The sequence below is a fragment of the Anas acuta genome, chromosome 28, assembly GCF_963932015.1.
Source record: "Anas acuta chromosome 28, bAnaAcu1.1, whole genome shotgun sequence".
Classification (NCBI taxonomy): Eukaryota; Metazoa; Chordata; class Aves; order Anseriformes; family Anatidae; genus Anas; species Anas acuta.
Genome location: NC_089006.1, coordinates 2,195,257 through 2,216,399, shown reverse-complemented (window position 1 = coordinate 2,216,399; position 21,143 = coordinate 2,195,257). Strand labels below are relative to the sequence as shown.

At 45.9% G+C, this 21,143-nt stretch overlaps 2 protein-coding genes across 2 annotated transcripts; one reads left to right on the top strand and one right to left on the bottom strand.

Moving 5' to 3' along the window:
• Nucleotides 1–3,088: 3,088 nt before the first annotated feature.
• On the bottom strand, nt 3,089–5,281 carry LOC137845719 (keratin-associated protein 9-1-like). The gene has a single exon (XM_068663141.1). The coding sequence runs from the start codon at nt 5,088–5,090 to the stop codon at nt 3,843–3,845; it is 1,248 nt and encodes a 415-aa protein (XP_068519242.1). The 5' UTR covers nt 5,091–5,281; the 3' UTR covers nt 3,089–3,842.
• Nucleotides 5,282–16,138: 10,857 nt separating this feature from the next.
• Nucleotides 16,139–20,050, top strand: LOC137845522 (keratinocyte proline-rich protein-like). The gene is made up of 2 exons (XM_068662774.1): nt 16,139–16,199; nt 18,043–20,050. The coding sequence occupies exon 2, from the start codon at nt 18,064–18,066 to the stop codon at nt 19,006–19,008; it is 945 nt and encodes a 314-aa protein (XP_068518875.1). The 5' UTR covers nt 16,139–16,199; nt 18,043–18,063; the 3' UTR covers nt 19,009–20,050.
• The last annotated feature ends 1,093 nt before the right edge of the window (nt 20,051–21,143 follow it).

Sequence of the window (21,143 nt, the reverse complement as noted above, 5' to 3'; positions counted from 1 at the left end):
TAGAAAGTTAAACATGTTCAGGTTTAGCTGGAGAGTCTCTCTGCTAGCTTTTACATTGGCACTGAAGTTGATTGGCTTCTTCCTATTCCTTGAGAAGCTGCTTTATTCAAATACCATAAAATGGCAGAAAAAATCTGCCAGTTTCTTTAGAGGAGTCACTTTTCTGTGTACAGGCTCGAATCTGACTCCTGGCAGCGTCGAGCCCTTTATGCAGTCAATGTCTTCCTTCAGACTAGATCTAACAGAAAGTGTAGAAAAGCCCAAAATCCCACTCCCAGCTTCACGGTCCATCTGGAAGTGCTTTCCTGATATTCTTCCATTCAGCACGGAGGAGCTGCTCCAGCTGTCAGAGCCGCGCACGCCAGGGCTGAGGGCAGCATCCCCCAGAGACTGCATCTCCACAAGTAGACGAGCAGGACCTCTGCCTGCTCCAGCCACCCAGGTACAAAACAGCATTTCAGGAGCTCCATTAAAAGCCAGACTTACCCACTTCATCAGTGAGAACAACCGGAGAGAAGTGCCTAGGAGAGCCCCGCGATGGCAGAGCTTTTATACAGTGAATAAGTGCCCTAGGGGAGTGAGGCGGTTTGGCTGGGTGATGCTCTAATTGCCTGCCAGTCCCGGCTGAGCCACGTGCAGCTTCGCGCCGGCGGGGATGGCCGTCCTCGCTCTGCGGGGCTGCCGTCGCCGGCCAGCACCTCCAGGATGTCTGGTGTAGCCCCAAGCTCCACACAGGAACCTCCTGCTCCTCTCCGCAAGCAAAGCCTTGCTGGCCAAGCACATCCCCTGCAAGGGCTGCTTGTGGCTCTCACACTGAGCATCCCATGCACAGTGCCACAGCATCTCTGCTCCCCCCTTGCAGATTCAGGGCAGCAATAATGCTCCTTTCTGCACCAAAAAAGATGCCGGCTGAGACAAAGGACTGGGTTTGGGCCTCCCAAGGGACTCCTCATTTCCATGGGAGCTGTACGCATAGGCCCTTCGGTGCCTTTGAAAACACCGTCCAGGAAGGACTCTTGGCGACTTCTTGCAGACCATAATTACTGTGGCACGCAGACTTCCTTCACTTACACAGGGAACCGAGGGAAGAGGTGGGTGACTGGGACTGAGAAAGCCTTGGGCTAAGGGCAAGTCGGCTGCTAAAATGACCTGCCATGAAGCGAACAACCTGCCCAAAGAGGTGACGCTTTTCCGGCACAACAAAGGGGAGAAGCGCTTGAGCACAGGGGCAGCCCAGGGAAAGGCGGCTGAATCACAGCGAGCTCCGGCCCTGAAAACACAGCTCCCATTTCCTGCTCTGCTGCACAGTCTTTTTGTTCCCTGCTGATGCCAGGTGTAAACCTGAGGGGAGATGAACAGTGGCATGAGTATATGTGCCGATAGGGAAGGGGGTGTTGTGTAGTTATATCTGCATAAGTAAAGGCCCTGGTGTTTTTTCCCCTTTAATGTAAATTTGAAATCTATCAGTTGGGTTACAGCATGCTGGGAATTTAGGTGAGGTCCTACATGTTGAAACAAAAAGGGGTGAAATAAATACTCTGAGTGGAGTAAGTGGAAAATTTCTCACTGATAAGAAGCAGAATACTGATCTCCAGCTTATGACCCATGGACTTAATTTTCTATTTCTGTTTTTTCCAGAAAATAAAATCCCAGCAGTCTATTTTGTTTTTTTTTTTTTTCCTTTTTGATCTTCTACCAAAAATTTACCCCAAAATCACAGACAAAAATGTAAACAGAGTGCACGTTTTCCCAGTTGATGCCAATATTTTGAGAGCAACAATAGCTAAAGGGAAGAGTGCTTTCTCTAGGCTTATCTTATTTTCCACATCTGAAGACAAAAGCACTAAATCCTACCTGTGTTTCTCTTAGCTGTGTTTCAATCCCCTAAACCACAACACCCTTTTTAATGTTAAATGGCCTGACCCAAGATTTTAGGAATCAAGTTGGCGTCAGAGAAGAGGTAAGCAGATTACCACCATTTTTACAAGCTCCATAAATCCAGTTCATGGGCAAGACCCAGATCCGGTAGCCTTCAAGTAATCCTAATATTCATTTTAGTGTTTCCAGTGCAGGTAACAAAATACTAACCCAATGATAACATCATGCCCTGTCATACAAATGTTCTTAATTAACATCTGCAAAGTCCCCTGAAATCCTTTCATCTTGGAGAGACGCACAGTGCTGCATGGGACATCGTTGCAGGGGCTATTATTATTCCCAATTAAACACAGGGGAAACTGAAGCACATTGCACCACAGTCACTTGGTGTGAGTCAGAGCCAGGGCCAGCACCAGGCTCAGTCCCAGCTGCCTCCAAAAGGAACCCCATGCTCCTTTTGGCCACCCAGCCCCTGTGAGATGAGGCTCTACACCACCCAGGAGGATTTTGGTAACACTGCTCTTGGCTCAGCCTGCTGTGGGAAAGCCGCAACGGTGTGAAACCTCCTCGGAAGCCCACAGCGATGCTCTCTTCTTATAAAGGGGACACAAAAATTTGGGTTGCGAGAGCCTCCCTGGTTCTTAAACGAGGAAGGAGGGCCACAGTTGCTGTAACTCTTACCTGCTGTTCTCCAGAGCAACGTCCATGGGCTCGCCAAGGAGATGCGAGAAGGGGCTGCCCGCGTTGCACCCACTCCCATCTCAGGCATCTCCTTGGCTTTCGTGGGCAGCCTGCAGTGGCACCCCAAGGTCACTGAGCAAGGGTGGAGCAGGGCAGGATGCGGGACAGCGTCCCGGCCCCAGTCACACCCTCCTCATCCTCTTGCACCACTTGTTTTTGCCCTCCAAATAGGTATGATCTACTTAGCGTGAGCAGGCTCCTATTCATTTTCCTAATGATAGGGCATATTGCAAGATTTTTGTATTTTTTTCAGACAGGAGTTCACTGTATTTTTAACGAACCACCAGAGGGCAAAAAGACAAGGTATTTAATGTGAGGTCAGAGAACTATATTTATTTAAGTATATATATGTATAGCGTAAGTATACATATATATATATGGTTTGTTTTCAATACAGTGTAGAGTACACATCTTCAGGCAGCATAAAGAATATAGTTAATCACTTCAACATCTCAACATTTATAAAAGAGTAGCACTACAACTTTCAGTGTCATTTCAAAGACTTTCTTTTGTTTCAGGCTGTATTTTCCATATTAATCAAAGCAACCAAGTGAATAAAAACTTTCTTGGATAAAATTTCAGCAGGACCAACTTCACCAAGCCAGAAACCCTGCCTGGTTTAGGGACTCCACTGAAGTCAGCGCAGAGTCAGCAGGGATTTCTGGCCACCTTCCGAAACGAAGGCTGTTGGAACAAGACTTGTATACTGTTTGCTTAGCAAATTTACATTTGGCTTCCAAATCTGTGAGTGAAAACAGCTCTTTTGGAGAAATTGCAGCCATAGGGATTACAGGTCAACCCAGGCATTGTCTCAAGACCAGGACTAAACCTGGTGCCAGCCCTCCACCGGCTGCACCGCCAGTCCTCTTGATGCTGTTGTCAGCTGGACTCCTTAGACATTTCTATTTCTTTTTTTTTCTTTTTTTTTTTTCTTATGAATCTTCTATTCATTTCAATTAGGTGAGAATTTAATAACATCCCACTAAACTATTTCTTGCAGCAGGCTAAGGAATAAGCCACAGACTCCTGGAGTGCAACCATAGAAATAATATCATACCCTGGCCCAAAATAGAGCTAAGTTACAGGGGAAGTACTGGAAAATAGAGATAAAGCAGAATTAAGCAATAGCAAGTAGTCGGCAGGTGACACAAGGAGATAAATAACCCTGCCCCAAAGCCATACCTCGCTGTTTTTCCAAGGACCTTCCTTTCCCCCGCTCCTTTTTACCAGGGCCATTTTGATGCAGAGCAGTACTTTTTAGAGTGACTTGAAATTTTTACTCCACCTGACTGACACTGCTGCTGTGGGACACAATCGGTCGCACACTGCTGCGGGACACATTTGGTGGCACACTGCTGTGGGACACACTTGGTTGTACACTGCTGCTGTGGGACACACTTGGTGGCACATTGCTGTGGGACACACTTGGTCGCACACTTCTGCTGTGGAACACACTTGGTGGCACACTGCTGTGGGACACACTTGGTCGCACACTTCTGCTGTGGAACACACTTGGTGGCACACTGCTGCGGGACACACTTGGTCGCACACTGCTGCTGTGGAACACACTTCGTCGTACACTGCTGTGGGACACATTTGGTGGCACACTGCTGCGGGACACACTTGGTGGCACACTGCTGTGGGACACACTTGGTCACACACTGCTGCTGTGGAACACAGATGGTTGCACACTTGGTCTCACATGGCTGTGGCACACATGTGGTCACGCACCTGGTGTCACACTGCTGCGGGACACACTTGGTGGCACACTGCTGCGGGGCACAAGTGGTCACGTAGCGCTGCGAGACACACTTGGTTGCACGCTGCTGTGGCACGCACGTGGTCACACACCTGGTGGCGCACTGCTGATATGGGGAGTAGGTGGTCACACACTGCTGAGGGACGCACTTGGTCGTACACTGCTGCTGGGGGATGCCCTTGGTCAGGAATGGCTGCTGTGGCACACACGTGGTCACACACCTGGTGGCACACTTCTGCTGTGGGATGCACTTGGTCGCACACTGCTGCTGGGTGGCATAGGTGGTCACACACTTGGTTGCACACTGTTGAGGCGTGTACTTGGTTGCACATTGCTGCTGTGGCACACACTTGGTCATGCAAGGCTCCTGTGACGCGCACGGGGTGATACACTGCTGCTGCGGCACACAGGTTGTCACACACCTAGGTGCACACGGCTGTGGTGGGATGAGCTGGGTCACACGCTGTTGCTGTGGCACACACTTGGTTGCATACTGTTGCCGTGGCACACACTGGGTCACACACTGCTGCTGGGAGAAGCTGGAGGACAGAAACCGCTGCCGGGGGACGCAGGGGGTCACATACTGTGGGATGCACTGCGCTGACTGCCAGCTGGTCACCAACGGGTGCCTGGCAGGGTACATGGGGGGGCACTTAACAGGGATGGGTTCCTGGCAGAGAGGAGGGAAGCACTGCTGTTGGTAGCACAACATCTTGGTGAGGCTTTGGCAGGGCTGGAACGAGAGGTGGGAAAGCAGAGCCCTTAGACAGGCACCTGGCAGGGTGCTGGAGCTGTGTCCTGCCTGCACCGCTGTCTCAAGACCACGCCAGCAGCAGCCGAGCACTTAACCTGTAATTTTTAACTCAGAAACATGTCAATAAGTCAAGGAGTAGGGACATTCAGAGACACACGCAGCATGAAATATCTCCCTGGACTTCACCCCCCCCTCCTCTCCCCATCACCTGGACCTTCAAGGGGAAGAACTGATCTTTGAGGTCAGCAGAGGAATTCCTCATCTCAGAGCTGCCTTTTAACAACAAAATCCAGTTTTTCTCCTTTGCTTTTCATTGGGGGCCACATTTGACATCTTGTGTAGAGAAAAATCCCCGATGCCAAAACCTGCTCTGAACCTCTGGCCACTTCTGTGGTAGCAAGAGAGGCAAACATCACCCAAGGCTCTGCTGCATGCTGATCCCATAACACCGCGGGCATGCAGAGGTTCACAGCCCAGTCCCAGCATCACCAAGTCTGTGTTCATTAGGGAACCAAAGCCAATTAAAGGTCAGAGATACGACAATGGAACACAAACCTGCTCAGAGCTCTTCTGGCACTGTGTTCCCTCATACACACAAAGCAGCTCTGAGTGTTATCAGGCACCCCCAAAAGCAAACGACAATAGCAACACCACAATTACTGCTCACAGCTATTCTTTAGACTGTTCACAAGTGGCCCTTGGAGTCAGATACCTCACTGGAGACACTGTAAGAGCACATTCCCACACCAACATAGCAATTCAAACTCACTAATTTTAAAAACCTTTCCCACAAAGCATTTCCATATGTAAAAAGACAGAAAGAAATCTGCATTTGAACAGCTACAAAGGCTCAGCACAAACCAGACTTACCCAGCTCCTTGGTGAGAACAGCGTTGTGATGTGACCAGTGAGCCCTAACAGAAGGAGACCTTTTATATAGCTACTAACCGTGCCTTGAAGGTATGAGGAACTCACGACATAGCCTATTAGCTCCTATGCACAAGCTGTCCTGTGTGCAACACTTGCAGTGACTAGCATCAGTGTACTCATCCCCAGGGATGAGTAGTTGAGTGTCAGCTCCCCATAGTAGGAGTAATTACCTGTTGTATAATCCTCCCTGGCATGGTAAGACTGAATGGTATTTGGAGAGGCAGAGGCATACCCAGCCTCGGGGGTTTTGCGAGACCAGAGCACACACGACAGTGTGCAATAGTGGTTTTCTAGGGGACTCCCTGAAGCCAGGCTTCCCTGTTCCTGGACTCCTTCTGGTGGTCCCCAGAGACAGGCCATCCCATTGCTTGGCCTCTTTCTGCACACACATGGGGATGGCTTAGTGCTGTGGGAGCTGTGCTGGGTGCTCCATGTCCATCTCTAACCATAAGCACTCTTTAGAGCAGCCCTTCTCATCCACCTTGCAATGCCCAGCAGCTGGAGTTGGCTAAGTGTGCGGTGGGACACAGGACACTGTCTCCTCTGGGGAAAACCAGGAGCTCCTCAGAAGGTTCACATCACCCTTGGGTGGGTATCATCCACAGCGACCCTCATCTTTAGCTCACATAGGTCTGGAGAGCATCTGGCTGCCAGCACCCTGATAATCCCATGACCCCAGTGCAATTACCTGTCATCAGAGTGATGGGAATACACTATCCAGTGACAGATGAGCAGGAAAGATGAGCTACAGTCACGTTTGATTGCAGCCACTGCATAATGAGCTCAGCTGTCAAAGCTGTCACCAGCAGCACGACAAGCCACAATCAGCACCAGCAGATGAACTGCCTCCAGTCCTGTGGGTACCTTCTCAGTGAGTCCACTTCTTATCGCACACCATGCCCAGAATAAAGAAACCAGTTAGAAACCTGGGAGATTAATTTGTTGAAGTTACTGAAGATCTAGTCAACGCTTTCATGTGTACTTTAGCCCATGAATCTTCCCCTAAAATGACCATTTCTTCCCACTGGCTCCAAGGAGAGCTCAGGGGGACCAGCTCAGAGGAGTGCACTGGGTTAGATGAAACCCACCCCAGGGGGAGCAGCTCCTGCATATGTTTATTAAAGCTGTGGTTTCTTATGAACTAGAGAAATGGCACTCCCCAGGTGGTTTCTGAGGCCAAGAGAAAGGTCTGTATATAAATAATTTTGTAGTACAAGTGAATAATAAAGCCTAGCAACTCTTTTGTACAACTATGAAAGTGGTTCTCAAGGTTTATTCATGGGTGAAAATTTAGGGTTCATTAGGCAAGAATCACAGAGAATTAAATGCTCCCTTTACCATAGGCATGTCCAGCAAGAACTAAGCCCTACCCTTGCTGGTCAGCACTGAGGGCGTTCATCATTGGCTGAGCCACAAGAAATGCAGCTTTGTTGTGGCCTCCCTCCCCTCCCACAGAAATTGGTTCTTTGATCCAAAGTCATAACTCTTCATTGCTTTTTAGCTCCAAACATTGCAGGTCTGATCCTCCCTGTTAACCAAGGTGAGCAATTCACATTTATATTGGTTTAATTCTAGTCTGGATGCAGGCACTGCCCAAGCCCTCAAACAAATCCTTATTTCATTGGATACTTGACTGAAACCCATGAGTACCCACCTAGTTTATTGACAGACCAGGAGAAATTTAATTACTTGATCACAGAAATGACTTGTCTTTTATGTTTAAACCCAGTGATATCTATAGGATTATGTATCTAAAGCCACTTGTTCAGTATATAGAAAGAAAGAAAGGAAGAGAGAGAGAGAGAGAGAGAGAAGGACAGAAAGAGAGAGAGAAAGAGAGAAAGAGGGAGAGAGAAAGAAGGAGAGAGAGAGAGAGAAAGAGAGAGAGAGAAAGAAAGAGAGAGAGAGAGAAAGAAAAAGAAAGAAAGAAAGAAAGAAAGAAAGAAAGAAAGAAAGAAAGAAAGAAAGAAAGAAAGAAAGAAAGAAAGAAAAGAAAGAAAGAAAGAAAGAAAGAAAGAAAGAAAGAAAGAAAGAAAGAAAGAAAGAAAGAAAGAAAGAAAGAAAGAAAGAAAAAGAAAGAAAGAAAGAAAGAAAGAAAGAAAGAAAGAAAGAAAGAAAGAAAGAAAGAAATAAAGAAAGAAAGAAAGAAAGAAAGAAAGAAAGAAAGAAAGAAAGAAAGAAAGAAAGAATTACAGCCTATTTTAATTTTGGCAACAGGGCAATTTTGGAGACTTTCACTATGCAGCAGTTTAATGAATGTTTCACTTTCACATAGCAATGCCTGTCAAAAATGTGTGCTTCTGTTGTCATCACCTGTGCATATCTTGGCAGTATTCACCTTCTTCCCACAAGGCAGCCCTGCCCTGCAATGGTTGGCAGCTAAGAAAATCTCCTGTGCTTTTTTAACATGCCTGACTCATCTTGCAACCCGGACAACAGCACAAGATGAAGGTGGAAACGAAGTTAAAATAGGGCCATGGCACTGAGAAGTATGAAGAGGGAAGCTGAAAAACATCCTGGAAAAGATGCCAGGTGAGACACTTGGGAATCCACTGCCTTCCCTTTAATAAGTCAGGAATGCAAAGGAACACCGTCACACAGCAGCAATTCTGGAGCATGAGCTAATGCACCAGGAATGCAAAGCTCCTCGCCTGCTCCAATTATAGAAATCTGGCAGAAAAGCAAGCCAATGAAAAAAAAAAAAAAAAAAAAAAAAAAAAAAAAAAAGATAGAAGAAACAAGGTAAATTAGCTAGGTGTGATCTCAGTGATCTCAGATACTGGGCTGAAACTTCAAGTGGCATAAAATCAGTTTTGTTCCATTAACTGTAACAAGAAAATGCTGATTATTCAGACAAATAGCTGTAAAGCAGGAGGAAGCTACAGTGGGGAGCTGTTAAAGATTAAAACTAGCACATAGTGAAGGACACTGCGCATGTGAGGCCGCTACAGCAGAGGCAAGGAAGAGAGTCCTTCCTTGAAGAAATCAGTCTGCCTTGGAGAAGTAAAAACAAGCTCAGCTTAACATCTTGTGACCATGAGAACAATCTTCAAGTACCAAACACTGGTTAGGGATGTACATGGGGCTGGGATAGCCATGTCCTCCAGCCTCACCTAGGCATGGCTTTGTCCTCCAGCCTCACCTAGGCATGGCCTTGTTTGTTCTCCAGCCTCAACAAGACCATGTCCTCAGAGCTGTACAAGCCACTAGAGTGCAGCATATGCACATGCAACCACCTCCTGCTACAGCCTTGCAGAACTGGCCAACAGAAGATGAGAAATCACCTTCAAACGCCCTCTCTCTCCAGGAAAAGTTTGAACTGGCAGCCTGTGAACTCAGCCCAGATCACTGCCTTTGCATCTTAATACTCAAATGCTCCTTATTGTATCAAAGCAGCCACATGAAGTTAAACCTAAGTCACCAACGCACCCAGCAGCCCAGCTGCAGCCTCCTGTCCCCATCCCAGCTTACATGCACATGTGTTTCTCGACATTGCACTGAAATGGTAGCTGGGCTGCATTCCCTGGGCTTCACAGGAGAGGGAATCTGTTCATTCGATGCTGTAAGGCAGTGAGGTGTGTACAGGGAGAGGAAGGTGGAGAACAGGGAAGCGCAAGAGAATAAAAAGAGATTGCACATCTGTATTGTATCAGACTTGTAATTAGAAAGCAGTATACAGGCTGCAGATAATAAAACTTAACATATTATTAGCCCAGCAAGCAGTAAATTTTCAGTATCGTTACTTCAATGATTTAACAGCACTGAAGGCAAAATACAAACTCCATCATGCAATAGAATTAAATGCTCCTCTCTTAGACTCCTTGCTATATTTTAAAAGCTTTTTATTGCTTAATGAACTCTTGCTGTTCTGCAATTAGTAGCCCCAGCACACCTCTTTGTTCTGGTTGCTACCAGGCTCAGTGGAGGTTAGCCTCTGCAGAAAATCTGACTACATGATTGCAATAGCCCTGGTGAGTTTTAAAATACATGAGCCAAGCTGTGGGGTGTCAACACTGATGCAACTTTCTTGCCCCTTGGCACCCACATCCATTAGCTGCACCAGCTGGGTTTCCAACACCAGAGAAGCCTGGGTGCTGATGTACGTGCCCAATACTTGATTGCACCCAAAACTTGACTGCCCTGCACGGGGCAACAGCGTGCAGCCACCAAACACCCTGCTGCAGAGGATGAAGCTGTGAAATATGTCTAGTGGGGGCTCTATCACACCAGACATGAGAACATGATGTTGCCATGGCAGGCCCTGCATTTTGTTCCTCTACCATCACCTTCCATGTGCAGGAGCCACTTTTCCTTGGGAAGCCACTGACTCACTTTCTTTTTTTCACAGAATTGCAGAATCACATAGTCACAGAATTATAGGGGTTGGAAGGGACCTCGAAAGATCATCGGGTCCAACCCCCCTGCCAAAGCAGGTTTTGCTTTTGTTCCAGGGGTGGCACAGAAATGGAAGCTTGTGGTGCCTTAGGTAGTAGTGGGCTTTGCCTGGGTTCTGATTTTGATGAAGAAAACTGCATCTCTGGCTTCTCCTGAGGTTTCTTTTCTCTTTGGCTGTTGCTGGGTCTGGCTCTGCTGCTGGCTCCAGCGTGGCTTTTGCTTACTGCAGGTGGCAGAGGGGCTGCTTGCTTTCAATGCTTCTGGTTAGCTGGGAAGACATTCTTCTCAAAAGCCAGGAACTGGAAAAAATAAAAATAAAAAAGAAAAGAAAAGAAAAGAAAAAACTAATTATTTATGTACTTGAAGAAAAAAAAAATAAACTTTTGTTGTTGTTTTGGGTTTGTTTCTTTGTTTGTTTGTTTGGTGAAATAAATCAAGAGAAGTAAGAGAAGCAAGCAGCAGCAACAGCAACACTTTCTCTTAGAAGCCCTGGTAACTGCACCCTAATCTGCATACAGGTGTTAGAGAGCTCAGTTTTCTTACAATTTTAATGAGTAACTCAGAGCAATGGAAAGGAGAAGACCCGCGATAATTCTCTCTCTTGAACCTGAAGACCAATAATTACCCCTCCCATGCTATCTTCTCGCTGTATATTCATTTAGTCTGGGTTCCTTTCACCACCCAGACCTTGTCAGATATTCCCTTTCCAGCCCTCAACCACATTAATACTGGTTTGCAGCCCAAAAGCCTCTGAGGACAACACTGTTCGATCAAAATCTGTTTTGTCAGACAGAGCATTCGTGCAAGGCTGCGCGGATCCTTGAAATCTTCCCTGCTGCTCTGGGATTTAGCCCTTCCTTCCCCTCCCCAGGGAGTTTGTCCTGACAGCCAGAACATATTATTACATCAGATGGTCTCAACATACTAAGCTTTTAAAATTTCCCTTTTCCATAGTAATTCAACTAACAGCATAGTTTTAGGATTATAATGTAAGGCATATTTGTATAATCTCTCAGTCCTCTGGGCCTGATTCTTTTCCTATAATCCCCTTGTGCAATGGTGTGATGCCATCAAAGTCACAGGAATGGCATAGGTATAACCAAGATTATCTCCATTACTCTGTGACATTACATGGATGCAGAAACAGTTGGAAAAGAAATAGCTTAATTTCTAGAGCCTGCAGCTCCTGAAATTCAATCTCAATTATTTCAATTTGCAAATGCAAGAGTCTGAAATTGCCATCGCTGAACTATAACCTCACAGTAAGTCATATTATAGCAAACCTAATTACCAATTTTTAATGGATTCATCAAAAGCAAACTTACCCAACCCACAAGTGAAGCAACAAATCAATGCAAAGACAATGGAAGAGCCTTGGGAACCCAGAAAGGTCCTTATAAACCCCAGGAGTTCAGCCTCCCGGAGAGGGGCCTGTGCTGTACATGATATATGCATTTTTGTGACTCTTGAACTGCCCAGTTCACAGCACAGATGGTTCTTCTTGGTGTTTAAGGGAGAAAACTCCCTGTTCTTAGGCATTTTGTATTTTAGCTGCAGAAGGCTGTTGTGTTGGCCACACCTGAAGCCTTGTTCTTGTTCTGGCATTTTCCAAACACTGTGATCTAAATCCCCATATTTTCAGTCCTTCCAGAGATAATCACAAAAATAATGCAGGCAGCAAATGCAGGGCCTGAACCTTGAGGACAATTAAGGTCCTTTCTGACTTTTTGGGGGAAGGATAAAGCAACCTTAATCCAAACACAAGCAATGCCCCGAGAACCTCCCTGCTCCACCAGGCACCTGCCAGAAAACCATGAGGCTGATACTCCAGAAAGCCAACACTTCATCCCCTTCCAGGAGCATGGGAAGCCTGAAATGGGATGCTGCACCCCAGCTGCTCCCTGTTCTCCAGCAGTAGTGCTGCAAAGCTGAGCACAAATCTAGGGTGACCCCCGGGTTGCCCTGCTGTAAATTGTGTGTTCTGGTGCATGGGCCAGAAAAGGCTGACAACAGGCTTAACTCCAACAAGTTCATTCCTGAGCTCCAGAGCATGAATGAAGCAATTGAGAATTAGGATCTTTGATGTGATGACTGACTGGAGAGTATTTCTGTTGTGCCCAATGGGTTTTCAATGAGGCAATCTGTTGAGCAGCACAGTAATCCTGCACAAGCGGCTATGAATACATTTAGGCTGGGAATTAGAAGACTTCCAAGAAGCAGTGCAGGGAGGCTCTGGAACTGGCTGGTAACTCAGAGAATTGGAGGCAAAATATGTAAAAAGCTTGAAGATGGAGGCTGGTGAATTTACAAAAGAGGTTTTATTGTTCTGAATATAAAGTCACAGACAACTGATTTAGCCGTGTGTGTTTCCTGAGAGCTATTAAAATAATCCTAGGAAGCTAGGGTGCTCTATTATGGCAAAAATGGAAAATAATTGTTCATGAACAGGCAAGGGAAACAAAAAAAAGAAAAAAAAAAAAATGGCGTGCAAACTGACACATCTGACCATCCCTGTGGAAAACCAGTTTCTCTTCTCCTGTAATATGACTTGATGCTCAGAGTCCTGGGCACTAGGAGAGAAGGTCAAGACTACAAAAGTATCAGCTACTGGACTTGCAGGCAGACAGACCGATACTAGGAAATTCAGTAACTGGTAATTAAGTCTTTTGTCTCGTGAGATGAGCTAATCAAGGTGTCCACCCTAAAGTGATGACAGACACAATAATAAAGAACAAGATGGGGTGTTAACGAAACAGTGTCTAATTAAGCCACTGGGTGAGCTATGTCTTAGGAGATCCAGTTCAGCAACTTCTGAATCACACCAAGACATGAAATCCAGGAGTGCAATAATTTCCACAAATCATTTTCTCTGTGCATAAAGGTTCAAAGTACTGGATGGACAAAAAACAAAGAGCACCCTTTCAGACGTGAGGTGAGGATTACATTTCACATCCTGAGTTGCAGTTCTCTGCAGTGCTCTTTGCTTCTAAAAACACTCATCCCTTCCTTCAGACTGAAGTACTATAGCTGCAGGGACCTCAGAGATACTGAGACACTCATAGTAAATTAGCTACAAATCTCCATTTGGAACTGCTAACATAACTGCTGCATACCTCCCCAGGCATCTTAGACTCTTGGGGACCTAATTAATTAATTACCTGATCAGCATTTGGAAAGCCACTGGGGGGTTGAGGGCAACTCAGCACCTGCACAAGCTGTGTGGAACCTGGAGTGGCATTTTCTCTCTAGGAAGAAGGACGGGCTCAGGCCAGCATTTTTATCATCTGTGGTGTTGCATTGCCTGGAATTAGTGGTACGGCTTCAGCAACAGCTGGGAGCAGAGCCAGGCTCCGCCAGGTGAGAGCTGAGTTGCTGCTTAGCTCCACGTTCACTGCCAAGCCGCCTTCCTTCATGCACGTTTCTCCCGTAGTTCCCCAGAGGTTTGAGTAAGGCAGGTTTCACTGCATATGGCATTTGCCTCTAAAAATAGTCTTTGTGCAACTCACATGGAAGGGGAAAGCAATTACACCGCTACTATGGGAAAAACATTCACTCCCTTTCCACGGGCTGACTTCAGAGCCTCTTCGATGATAATTACCATCATTTTTCTGCTGAGGTTGCTGACATGGATGTGAAGTGACCTCCCCAAGCCTCTGCAGACCTGGATCCAAACCAGGGCTTAAGGTCAGGATGGCCCCACCTTCTGGTCTCCAGACATGGTTCAGGTCGTCTCCCCTCCAGCTATGGAAAGTGATTTTCCTTGCTCACTTGATGTTGCAAGTCGAGGCTGGAAATTTGACAGCCAAACTGGCTACATATTCCAGAAACCCGACTGCTTGCTTTAATAAAAGCAGTGTCACAACACAGGGCTGTGGTTTGTTGCACCTGTAGCAGACTTTGCCTCAGCAATGGTCCACAGGTGCTACGTGCCCAGTTTCTCTCTCACTGATGGGCAGAGAGAGGTTACTGGAGCTCTGGCCTGGAGGTGCACATTCACTTTTTTCAGCTGCAACATTTGATCTAATGACTTGCACCCTGTCTCCTTCTGAACCCAGCTGCTCTGTCCTCTGCAGGCCAACAGGTGCATTACAAAATATGTTTTTTATGAGTCTGAGCTTATTCCCCCTTGCTATATTCGCCCTGACTTTAGCCCTGCTCCATAGGGTTGAGGTTCTAAAGCAAACCTCAGCAGAAAGGCTATGTTGATAACCGCGACGCTTGATGCTACCTAGAAAGCAGACGGGCAGGTTTTCCAATGCTGGAAAGTGTCCTAGTTCCTGCCTTCACCAGACCTACAACCACAATTTGTGCCAGCAGAGCAGCAGCTGCAGCAGTGAGGTGAGGCATTAGCTGAGGGTAGGCACCAGCTTGGGATGTTACCCTTGCTAGCAAAGGCAACCAAAACGAAGCAGGTTCCAGGGCCAGCCTGACACCAGCAAGGCAGGGCCCCACCTGCAGTGAGGTAAGAAGGGAAGTTGCATGGGTGAAGTCACTCCATGGGAGAAGAAGATGTGGTCTCAAATCCAGGTGTTCTGTCCTTCAGTTACTAAACAGCTATCAGCAGAGGAAGTTACGCCACAACTAGAAGCAGTTTTTTATATTTGCACCCCAGGAACCCCAACCAGCATCGGGTACCAGCTCAGCCTGTTGCAACGATTGCATCTATAGTGTGTGCGCTGATAAAAGCTCTGGTAAAATCGAGGAGACCGGACAAAGATAGTCCCAAGGCAACCAAATATGATGAAATTCACCTCTGTGTGGGACGCTTCATCTCTGCTGATGAAAATAATCCTAGCATCAGCAGTGAGGTCTGTGACTTATATCCCAACAGCTTCTTGAGATGTTGAAGATAACAACCAATGAACTTTTCACTCAAAAGACTTTTTACATGGAATTATGTTAAGAGAATACAGTGCATACACTACCAGCTCCCTTAATTTCACAGGTATATTGAAACATCTTTTCAAGTGCTGTCCTAGCACCAAAAGCAGCCCAATGTCCTAGTTCCATTGGGGTGTGATAAATCTTGCATGCCGTTAGAAGTCCCTTTACTTTTTCACATGAAGTATGGAGATAAACTTAACTCCCTATTCTGTCATGTTTGGATAGGTGGGAGCTAAATCTTCTGCACTGTAGACAATAATATGCATTCAAAATGATCTGTTCTGAAATGAAAGAAGAATGAGATCTGTAAAGATCTTAATGGGAAAAAAAGCAAACCCATCTGTCATTCTCTGATAGAGTCACAAAAAAATCACTTTAGAGAATTCATTGATGAAAAGGAGGTGAGAGAAGTCGAGATTAGTCCCCCAGTCTTAAACCACAAAGACATCCAAAGAAGTGGGGGCAAGACCATTAGCTGGCATGAAATGAGTCAGCTGCATGGGCTGAAGTGGAACCACACTGGCTGACACCATATCAAGACCCCTGATCTTGGTGGGCTCTGCAATGGCTGTATTAACTGGAAGCTATGACCTTTATTCACAGAGAAAGTTTTTTTGTAAATCGGATTAGTCAGAATAGGGATTAAAATGCATTCTGCACCAAAAGCCGTCTCCTCACACTGCCTACGTGTAAAACAAGTCTGTGGAGGAAATGCACAACAGCAGTTGTGAAAGAATGAGCTCATTACCTAGGAGGACTCATTCCCAGAAGGCAGGGCTTTGAAACCGTATAAAAGTTCTCAAATCTCCATGCTCCACCATCCACTTGACTTCACGCTTCTCTCTGCTGACTGGTTGGGTAAGTCAGACAATACTGATCCTTTTTGTGATGCCTATAATTTTATTGCTGGTTGTAATTTTACTGAGGTTTAATGTAGGCAGTCTTTAAAGAAGTGTTTTATTTGATACCTTTGAATATGCAAAGGATTCCTACAAGGGAGAGAATTTGTTGGCATTGGGGTAGTACAAGCAGGCTGGGGATGACTCTGCAAGGCACGTTCAGATTGTGTGTAAATCTGAGGATAGTCAAGTATTAAATTAGATCCTTTCTAAAGAAGAGATTAGATAAAATTATATTGGTTTAAGTATAACTGATCCTGCCTTCAGGGGAAGGAAAAAGTCTAAATGGCCTCCTAAAGTTCAATCTAAACCCATTTTCTATGATTCTTCTATTTATAACATGAATGTTTTAAAAACTTTAATTTAATCAAATAATTGTATTTGGGAAAGATAGATTTGTGATTATGAGGGATTGTACGGAGCAGAAAGGTGAAAATATTCCTCTTGAGCTTCGTCATTCCTTCTAACCAATATATTAATTGGGCTTAAGATGCTATCATAGCCTTATAAAGGAATTAGCAAGAGACACCAGATACTGATCTAGATGATCTAGGAGGATGGGAAAGAGAGGAATGAATTTGCTTTAAAGATGTGCTAAGAGGGGCAGGTGCAGTGGGGAAGGGAGAACAGACATACACACTCACTTGATCTGTGTTGGCTCCAGTCCTTTGTTGATAGGACTTAGAAATACCCTTTCCAAGTCATGCTTCCATGGTTCTAACCTTTTATTTGTGTCCTTAGACTGACTTCAGAGCAGCATAGGAATTGCTAGAGACACAGCACCAGTCCAGCCAAACTTGGTCCTACCTTCAGCAGCACACCAAAGAGAGGGAGTTTCATAAATTGTTAGGAAAAATCATTTGGCCTGTTGCACATTAATGACCTTGGGAGAAGAAATCCCTCCTGATTATTCTGATTCATGCAAGCTACATGCATCATTAATGGCCATGATAATCCAGAAATGTAGGACAGCATCACCACTGCTAATTTTTTCCATGACAGTTGGCAGGACCATAACACAGGTAGCCTCAAGTCCATTGCATCATTAGTGAAGTGAGTGATACCATAAAAAGAGGTGGAGTTGGCCTATTACATCGTTACTGTAAAGGCCCTCAATACTACAGAAATACATTCGCTTATTGAGGAGGTTCACCCCGAGGCCTTAGCACCTCAATTTTTGAATTCCAAGAAAAATCTGGAAACCATTTCAAAATGGGCAAAATCAAATTAAGTATTTCATTTTTTTCAGTGTGGAATATTCTGTTGGCCCCAGATTTATATTCTTCTACTTTTTGAAATACCACATGCTTTTAAATGCTTGTCTTCAGCATTGTTTTTATTATTATTATAAATTATTATTATTATTATTTTAACTTTCTGAAACCGCTATCAAACCAGAAGATCTGTTATTTGCCAGCTCCTCTCATCAGTCCCCCAGGAAAGCAATGAAAGGGAGTTAACACATTGGGAAGGGCTAAGCAACAGGCGGAAGAGCTCTGAAATGTAAATCAGCTCCAAGTTCAAAGGAGTGACTCCATCTCTGTTAGACCTGACAGGGCTGTCCCACATTGCAGAACAGAAAGGAGGAACAAGATAAGGTAGAGTCAGAGCAAGAGCTGAAAGACAGGATGAAAAAGAAACAGCAAATCATAATTCCTTCTGAGCCAGCCTGCATTGGGTAACTGAGGGCAAGCTAAGAGAACTTTACTCTTGCAGATGATTAATGTTTCTTATAATTGTTTCATCCCTATCCCATTGCAGTTCATTTAGCAGACACAATAACAGTCTGACATTTCTTTCAGATAATCTTGTTTCCTGCAAAGATGTCTTCGAATCAGGTGCAGTGCAAGCAGGAAATCACCCTCCCACCTGGCCTGAGCAAAACGATTCCAAAGCAAAGCCAAGAGCCGGTTCCATGCCCTGAGCAGGTCCCATGTCCACAGCAGCAACCTGAAGTCCAAGTCCAAGACCCAACCCCAGTAGTTGTGGTACAGTGCCCAGAGAAAACAGAGCCATCGCAAGCACCTTTGGTGGAACCAGGCAAGGGAGAAGAACCAGTGGTCGTAATACCTGAGTATCCACCCCAGGAACAGCAGCAACAGCAGCAAACCAAGCTACCACCAACTTTCCCTCCTGTATCACACCCTGAACCTATTTCATGCTCCCAGGAGAAATCAGAATGCAAAGAGAAGCCAGAGCCCACCCTTGTTATCTGTCCTGAACCTGCACCATGTCCCCAGGAGAAACAGGAATGCAAAGAGATCCCCGTGCCAGTCCCTGTTCCAAGCCCTGACCCTGCACCATGTCCCCAGGAGAAGCAGGAGTGCAAGGAGATCCCTGTACCAATCCCCGTTCAATGCCCTGAACCTGCACCCTGTCCCCAAGAGAAGCAGGAATGCAAGGAGATCCCTGTGCCTGTCCCTGACCCTGCACCATGTCCCCAGGAGAAGCAGGAGTGCAAGGAGATCCCAAAGCCTGTCCCTGTTCAAAGCTCTGACCCTGAACCATGTCCTCAGGTGAAGCAGGAGTGCAAAGAGATCCCGGTGCCCACCCCATGTCCCCAGGAGGAGCAGGAATACAAGGAGATCGAGGTGCCTGTCCCCATTCAATGCTCTGACCCTGAACCGTGTGCCCAGGAGAAGCAAGAGTGCAAGGAGATCCCGGTGCCGGCCCCTGAGCCGGAGCAGTGCTCCCTTCCCGAGAAGCACCCTCCCATCGAGCAGCAGCAAGTGAAGCAGCCCAACCAGTGGCCACTGATGCAGAAGTAACTTGCAGCTGACAAGGGAAGCCCTGAAGAGAGAAGCAGGATGTAAGACCTCCTCTCCCCGTGTCTCGCAAAGGTCATTTTCCAACACCCTTTTCACCGCAGAATTTCTGTTAAGAAGCACGGCTCCCAACTCCCCCCACTAATGCTAGCGTTATCCCGTACTAACAGCCATACGCTAACTGACACGTCAGGACTGTCAATAGATAGGAAGGCTTCAAGTGGTGGTGTAGGCATGTGCATTCGACTTTCCAGCAACCTGAATCTCTGCCCTCTCCCAACCATTCATGGCTTTCAAACACCTGGAGAGAAATCGAAGAGCATGATGGCAGGCTGGAGCCAGGGTTCATTAAGCTAAGTGTTTGAACTCAACCCAATGAGCCAGCTCATCCTGCAGACCTGCACACTGCCTCCTGGTTTTCATGCATCCCCCTCCCCCCACCCCCATCCTCTGCTCCCTGCATGCGAATGCCATCTCCCACCTTGCATTTAGGGCTTTTGCCTATTAATAATAGGATTTGAGTTTTCTGCAGAACCTGCCACTAAGGGGTTCTGGTTGATGGCAAGAAGGTTTTCTGAATCATGAATCCACAGTGCTAAATATTTTATGCAATAAAAAAATAATAATAATAAATCCATTTAGCTAGAGGAAAGGAAAGATTTTTACAAAGGATCCATCACCTCTTAATTATCTGCTTAGCTGAGCTGGTAGTCATCAGCGCTTTCCTGAGAGAGCTCACCTCTGATTTTCTAGGATGTGTAAAGAGCAGCTTGAGCTGAGAGTATTTATGGAAAAGATATAGATAATTAAATGCAACCCAGACATGTTTTGAAATAGTTTAACCTCATGCGTAGCTTCCAGCTGTTAGACAGGATAAAGGAGGCGGCATACACGGTGCTGTCAGAATTACACCCTGGAACATATTTCACCACACAGTGCTGTTGCGTATGTGTTTGGTGCTTAACTCTAATTATTTTAGGCTGATATTGTATCCAGGTTTATTTCACTGTGAAAATCAACAATAAAAATGACTTTGAATACTGAATTGTGGAGACTTTTAATATCTTCTGCTTATGAAGAGGACAAGGAGTCTCAGCTTGCAAATCGCTCACTTTTTAGGCTGAAAACCAGGCAAATTGGAACTCAGAAACTTGGGTGCTTGCAGAGGACCCTGGATCTTCTGTTCCTCTCCTCCAGGCACCTGCAAGAGCCCCTGGGCTGTACCAGCATGGGGATGGCTTATTGTACAGAAACACTAATTAATAGCACTGATAACACTAATAACACTAATTAATAGCACCACAGCTCTCTGCAAGACACCCCATCCCAAAGCAGGACACAGGGCATCAGCTTATGCCCAGCTCTCCCAGTGCTCAGTCTGCCCAACTTAAACACATTCACAGCCACCCCGTGACCTCCAGCAGGCAGAAGGCATGGGTGTACCTATCAGGAGGGTTGCAAGCACAGGCAGACAAGCTTTTCCCACACTTCAGATGAGCCAGGAGCAATGTGGTCTCGCTAGTTTGGCCCTGTACTTGCTAGATGGGTTAGATACCGCCAACCTCATCGTCTGATCACAGAATCACTCTGAGACACACAGCTTCTGGTTTGCAGAGCAGATTTGTGTCTGTCTGCAAGACACCACTATCATAGCATTCAACAGCTTCTGCCTTTATGATAATTTTCCTCCTCTGCCTTGCCATACAGCTGGCTGGAAATCAATTAGCTGAGCCAGTATTTCCTGCTGAGAAATGGCAACATTCAAAATCCCATTTCTGATTCTTTTAGAACTAAAAATATTCTTTCTAAGCAAGCGAAAGCTTCCTTTCAGTGTTAAGAACTTCCAAAGGTTGTTTTTCTCTCAGCAGTTATAGTATATCTGGGACTCAAATTCACAATTAATTGCTTTGATAGATTCCACAGGAACGTACTTCAGAATGTTATACCTTGCAGAACACCAAGTTTCCTTAGTTTGCTACAGTTCAGGGTGAAAAACACTTGCAAGATTTTATAATCCCTACATAAATATTCAATGCCTGAGAATGTAATTTCCTCCGTGGGAAATCTGGAAGGCAAATGTACATGGGCCCAAGTGTATGTAAGCCCTATATGTATGTGCATGCTTAAAGGTGATTCTT

Excerpts from the sequence above, each read along its gene's own strand:
- LOC137845719 (XM_068663141.1), bottom strand. The coding sequence starts at position 5,090 with ATGTTGTGCTACCAACAGCAGTGCTTCCCTCCTCTCTGCCAGGAACCC.
- LOC137845522 (XM_068662774.1), top strand. The coding sequence starts at position 18,064 with ATGTCTTCGAATCAGGTGCAGTGCAAGCAGGAAATCACCCTCCCACCT.